This window comes from Carica papaya, chromosome 6 (genome assembly GCF_054855325.1).
Source record: "Carica papaya isolate Zhongbai chromosome 6, ASM5485532v1, whole genome shotgun sequence".
NCBI classification, from domain to species: Eukaryota; Viridiplantae; Streptophyta; class Magnoliopsida; order Brassicales; family Caricaceae; genus Carica; species Carica papaya.
Window position 1 is genome coordinate 1,310,713 of NC_142314.1, and position 6,722 is coordinate 1,317,434.

General features: G+C 38.1%; 1 protein-coding gene and 1 long non-coding RNA gene across 2 annotated transcripts; one reads left to right on the plus strand and one right to left on the minus strand.

The window, feature by feature from the left end:
- LOC148253173 (uncharacterized) lies at window positions 1-1,479 on the plus strand. Its single transcript, XR_015821445.1, has 2 exons — window positions 1-296; window positions 674-1,479. It is a non-coding gene; the product is annotated as an uncharacterized LOC148253173 (long non-coding RNA).
- Window positions 1,246-5,615, minus strand: LOC110806687 (2-oxoglutarate (2OG) and Fe(II)-dependent oxygenase superfamily protein). Its single transcript, XM_022031607.2, has 8 exons — window positions 5,152-5,615; window positions 4,963-5,079; window positions 4,136-4,293; window positions 3,210-3,312; window positions 2,503-2,598; window positions 2,337-2,402; window positions 2,126-2,245; window positions 1,246-1,576 (listed from the first exon to the last, which is right to left on the minus strand). The coding sequence occupies exons 1-8, from the start codon at window positions 5,260-5,262 to the stop codon at window positions 1,484-1,486; spliced, it is 864 nt and encodes a 287-aa protein (XP_021887299.2). The 5' UTR covers window positions 5,263-5,615; the 3' UTR covers window positions 1,246-1,483.
- Window positions 5,616-6,722: the final 1,107 nt, after the last annotated feature.

The following is a 6,722-nucleotide window of genomic DNA, read 5'->3' on the forward strand; positions in this document are numbered from 1 at the left end:
GTGAGAATCTTCTTATACCCAACAACCTTGTCGCCTTGGTCGACGACGTCGATCGACCGCTCCATCCTCCAGGTTCCGGAGCCAACCTTTCTATCCATCCGTGACCTGCTGCTGCTTTTCTTCTTTAAGCTTGTGAATACATAGAAGGGTTCTGACTCGTTCTTGTCGAAAACCAGCCATGGCTCCTTCTGGTACACATCAATCTCTTTCACTGCATGGCCTCCCATGATTTCGTACCCTCCTCTCAGCTTTATCGCAAGAATCTGAAGCAGTTCTTCATCCGACGGTGTAAAATGGTAGCCGATATTCCATGCGCCTTCCATCCTCGCTATCTTCTTCTTCTTCTCTCTCTCTTTCTTTTTGAATGTCTTGTTTCTTACGCTTTCTCTCTCTGCTTCTCACTTTCTTTCACACTCACTCATTCTCTTCCCTACCTGACCTTATATAGACATGTCAAAAAAATTTTGATCATGTCATTTTATAATTTTTTAGTTCCCCGTTAATCCTATTTATCGTTAAAAATTGGCTGAAATTATACACAAAATGGGTAATGGCATTTTCATAATATATATTCACGTGATTATATATGACATACATGTTTATTTTTTAAAATTAAATTTTAAATCCTTGATGAGGAAACCAATAAGGAAATACCCTTGCGTGCTTGAATCAGAAGCATCGAGGATCACCCGCAACCGCGACAGACCTGCAATCAAGTTCGAGCAGAGGCAAGTGAGCGGTGAGGCAAGCGGATAAATTGAGACAGAAGACACTGAGGCAAAAGAGAAGAGACAAAGAGGAGAAGAGCGAGAGAAGAGGAAGGCGGAGGTCAGTACGGCAAACAAAACAACCATTTTGACGCCAGAGGCCGATGAGGGAACCATAATAGAAGTGTGTGAAGGGCCTCGGCCAATTCTCCACTGTTATGGACGGGATCATCGTTCGAAGCATTTGAGCTTGGTTTGGAGGAGCCGCAACAAGAGAAACACTGGTTGTTATTCTGGATAGGCACCCGTCAGAAGCCAACATAGGGACAGTGGAGGCCCAGGCAACGCCGGCACCACAGCCCCACTCTTCTCACTGCCCAAGACGTTGGCCTTCAACCCAGCCGGCAAGCTGGGGCAAAGAGATTTGAACCAGGTTCCAGTATATCAAATTAGAATTCAGGTGAAGTGTTGATTCACAAAACCAAATCCGTTGTTATCCCTAAACCAGGTACATTCTGAAAAACATAAACTGGAAGTCTAAAGCTAAATAATACGAATGTATTTTTTCCGATATTTACATGCTCCAATAGATTTGTCGTAGGTAACTTACAAGCAAGAGTCGTTGTACTACAATTCCCATTAGATGAGATTTTCAAAAGAGGAAAAAGAAATGACAGAAAAAGAAGCTTTGAAAGAATCATTGGCTCCTTGTACAGAAACTCCTGTGACTAGCAAAATTAGCGGTAGAGGTAAAAAAAAAAAAAAATAGAAAGCATTTACTCTTCTAGATCTTGGTCTTGGTCTCGGATCCATTTTGTGGCTACCCATTTCTCTCCTTTCAAAACTGCACAGCTACCATGAAGTGATGTCTGCAAAAGATTTCAAATTATTCACCAACTACGATCTATGCGATTCCACTTCTTTCTTTCATAATCTCAACATCTTAAATTAACAGTAGGTAGAATTTCAGGGAAATGTAATCTTTTATATGGTATGTGAAATTTCAAGGAAGTGTAATTTTTTCGGATGTACTCAGTTACTCTCTCTTGCTCGGTATGCATGCAATAATGCAGTACCTTATCTATTGTGCCATTTGGAAACACTGTACAAAAAAGAGCGCAAGATATCATATCCGAATCAGATGCTATAGTCCGCAGTCCAATTAAAATGTTCAAGCAGTACCTTATCTAAGTACTTCTATGTACTCAGTTACTCTCCCTTGCTCGTTATGCAAGCAATAATTGAGTTATAAAACATTAATATCATTTCCAACAACAGGCATGTTCTTATATAAAGAAGAATATATCAGGAATATAAAATAAAAACAAGAGTACTTCTACGTACAAAAAAGAGCCCAAGATATCATATCTGAATCAGATGCTATAGTCCACAATCCAGTTAAAATGTTCAAGCAGTACCTTATCTATTGTGCCATTTGGAAACACTGAATAAAACAAAAGTCCATCCCCTCTTCGTGGCTTCACTTTTAAGCCAATGCACTGCTTATAATCATAGCCAGTACCTATATTGGAGCCATTCTACAGGTCGAAGCAGTAGAGTAAATAGTTAGATGAGCAGTTTACCACTTTGTTATAATCAATGAAAGTAAACGCGATGGTCAAAACTTACTTCAAAGGGGAACATGGTTTCTCCACCTTCTTCTACATCAGATAAGTACAGCAAGAATGAAGCAATCTGCAAGAGGGTTAACAAGAAAGGTTCCACTAATTCATCAGAACTTATCAAGTGAGGTAACAATAGGGGAACGGGGGAAGGCAATTTCTCAGAGATGTACCCTTTGACTTGATTGTGGACCATATTCAGCTGGATTGAATACATCATAATGAGAATCATACTTCTGCCCAAGCTCGTATCGCAAAATGTTGAATGACTGCAGGATGTTGTCATGAACATATTACTAAGGGTAACATGGCTGATAGACATCGCCAAGTTAAAGAAGGGAAAAGTATTTCATGTTTCCAGCGGACGGTAGAATCAAGTATGAGAAGTAGAAATGAAAAACCCATGGACCAAAAAGAACTCAAACAGAAAAAGCATGATTACGTGCAAACCTGCCAATATACATGTTTTGCATAGAGCTAAAAAACAAAACCACTTAAATCATTATATAAGAAACAACTGTCTGCATAAACATGAGACCAAGTGTAAAAGTAACAGAATCCTGCAGCTCTTAAGTACCATCATCACCATTTTTCCAATGTCTCAAATTGATCTAGGACAAAACTAAAAGTTTGGAACAAAAACCAAGTGGACTTAAACCATTTACCAATTACCACTATTTCCATTTTTCTAACTTTTGCTAGAGAAAACTTTTTCAACCAACTCAGAGACAGTAGAACCCTTGAACTCCAACTATGGATGCCCAATATAACCAGACCATTTAAAGCCAGTTGGTTAAGTACATTCTTTCCTAAATCCTTCGCTTGCAAAACAAATTACAAACAATGTAAATGAAACAACAGATCAGTACAAAAATCTCACCTCTCCATGGGTATGAGGAACCATTGTGGCCCTTGCAATTTTTCGTTCAACAGCATCCAAGACACCAGTTTCATCTTCTGATGCACTAATAAATGTTCCTGAACTGTTGAAGAATAGTGTAAACAAACATTTGTAAGGTCTAAATGCATCAACATTGACACAAGGTTTGGGAGTTAAAGAGGGGAAAGAACAGTATCCTTTTTAGAGTATGGGATAAATAAGATTGAAAACCTCATTTTTTTTATTTAACCAAAAAAAGAAACCCTTCTTTTTTAGGAGAGTTTCACAAAATACAGAAGGGAAAATTTTTTGATCCTGTCACATCTGTAGAGAGAAGAAAAACTGACACAACCTAATCAAACCCAAATCAAATAAGAAAAATCACTTGAAACCCGAATCAACCAAACCTGAAATAAATTGATGTCCACATTACCCAAGTCCTTCGAGAACCCTTGAACCCAAATAACATGATATCCAAGACAAGAGGGCTAATTTAGGAGGCAAAGGACAACTAGTATACTTCCTCATTCCTTTACTTTCTGAATACCCAATTCCTGGGTTGAAATTTGGCTGTTTGAGGGATTTGGGCAAAATTTATAACACTCTTAAAACCCTATACGCTCTTAAAAACTCACAAACAGAGCCATCCAGTGCCTTTCTTTTACTCTCCTTATTCCCACCTGCGAACGCTCCTCCTCCCCCGCCGAAAAAAACACACGAAGTGTTGCCTTACCAACTATTAAAATGTGAATGACTTTACCATGTTATGGCCAAATGCTAAGACCGTTTGGTTTATATCTTCAATTATATACAATCTCTTGTCCTGAAAACCAACTATTTGTAAGATCTTGCAGATAAATGGACCCAGTAAACTCAAATCTAATATTGTTGGGAGTATGAAAATGAAATGAGAATGCACAGCATACCTTGTTCTAGTGCCCTTGGTATTCTCAACAGTTTCTCCCTTTCGCAAAGCCAGGGCCGAAGGTTTAAGGTTCGCCTTTGCCATTTCAATTATCCTTTCACATTGTTGGGCAGTTGCAAACTGTGGGAAGTAAAGAGCTCTTGGTCTCCAACTTAAGACCTATATCCAAAGAATAAGAAGGAAAATTTTTAACTAGAGCACTATCCAATGCTTATGGTATGAAGACTCTAAATGTCAATTTAACAAACAACTTTTTCAGTTTACCATCATTCTTTCTGTAAACTCCTTTAATTATTGGCACCATCTTAATCTATTGTCATTGTAATTTATGTTCTACTCTTCCTCTGCAGCTATCCCATGAACACTCTAATGCTTCCAGTTATTGACAAAAGAATCTAGAGCGCCCCTGTGGTAGAGTGCCTACCAATGGATCTAGTTATGGGTCATTTTACATAGAATTCTTAGATAAAAAGTTCTGAGTATTTCTTGGTTTCCTTCCCTTCACCTATTTTGAATCTAATTTATGGGCTCATTAAGAATGAACTTGTGAACTCTTAACTAAGCACTCAACACTTATCTTGCTAGATTTGTCAATCTTAACAAACTACCAAGACTACTCAAGTACCCTTGAAAGAATGAAAGGCATGCAGATTATCAGGTCAACCATTTCTAAGATCCAAATACACGACATACATTTTCCGAACTACTTCACCAAAATTTTTTACAACATCATCCACGATTATTAGAATCTGGATTCAGCAGTATGAAATTCCAAATTCCGATCCGATTACAAAACCAAAATTTCCCCCGATTGAACACGAAATTCACCTGAAACGGAATGGATTCAATAAACTCTTCCCCAGTCTCACCGTGTGCCATCGGAACACGCTTCTTTTCCTCCACCACTTCAAGCATCCTCAACCTTGGTCTAACACTAGGCGCATCCTGCAATCAGAAAATCAGCCCAAGCAAACCAACACCTGGATACGGACACTTACAATTATTTGCACAACGTACCTGGAAAATTAGAGTGGATCCAAAAAAACCAGCAACAAAGAAAACAGAACAGAATAAGAGGGCAGCGGGTAACCCTAGCTTCCGCTTGGAGAACTTTCCCTTCCCTTTCATTTAATCTATTGAACTATATAAAAAAATTACGTGATTTCCTTCTTGGCCAATGCCACGATCACTTCATTTAATTCTTTCTACTTCTATTTAGGGTTTGTTCATGCAATGCTCACAGACTCGCAGAAATTGCCGAGAGACGAAACCGTTTCTTTTTTTCTTTTCAACACTAATTAATGCACATACACATATAATAGATGTGTATCTAAATATATTTATATGTATGTTCATTTTTTGGGCTCTTTCCCTCTATGGCTATATATATAATATATATATACATATATACTGTCCTTTGAACAGAATGGCATGAACGCGTTAATGGCGGGAGTCTAATAAGCTCTCTTCGCTTCGACGGCAAGAGGACGTGGTCCGCGCAGACCCAATTTTAGAAAATAGAAGTTTTTGGACACATATTTTATTTTATTATTAAATAAAAATTGGCTTAAGTTTTTTTATATATTAAGCGATATAAAATCAAAGAAAAATATACGTGAATAACTATAAATATTATATTTTAAGAATAAATTTTAATATTTATGTTTTATTCAAATTATACAATAAATTTGTAATCTTCATATCCAAAAATCAGTTCGGTATAATTTTTTTATTAGATTAATTATCTAATAATTATATAAAAATGATTAATTTATTTATTTTATTTTTATTTAATTAAATTTTTTTAAAAATATGAATTAGGGACGACGACCCAGCAATCCGACAGCCAAGGTTCGATCCTGTGCACGTGAACTAATCAAATTCGTTCTTTTCTTAAACACAATCAGGTGAACGAGATTAATCGTGATGAACAATACAGATTTGCTTACGCAATTAACCTAAATAGGTAAAGATCGGACGACCATCCTCTCTCCACGTCGACGTGAATGGACGGTCCAGATCGATGCAGGATGAATATAAATACCTCGCGTCACAGGGGAAGTCAAACCCTAACGCCGAAGAAGAAGAACTAGGCGCTAAAGAAAAAGGCCGACCGCCGATTGCCGTTGCACTGGAGCCACCGCCGACCGCTAAAAATAGTAAAAAAATTTCTTACCCATTTGGAATTCGATTCCAAGCCTCCCTATGACCATATCGAAGCAAGAGAAACAGCGGGTGAGCCGAAAACTACGGATAAAACCTAGCGGAGCTGGTGTGGTCAAAACTTAAAAATCTCTTTAATGAGTCTCTTTCCGCTTCCTGTTTTACGCGATTTTTCAATCATTATGTTCACCGTCCTTTTCTGTACATGTTAACCAAAGAAAAAACCCCAGCCACGAATGAGGACTGGTGGAGCCGCCGCACCCGAAGACTCCTCCGTCGGTAGGTTTGATTTTTTGTGATTTTTTGGCCAACCGATACCTCCTAATGTATTTTTTCGCTGGGATACATGTAAAATCGGTCAAAACCAACTAGATCATAACGAACCGCCGCCATGCCATAACTTCAAAATTGGCCGAAAAGAGTTT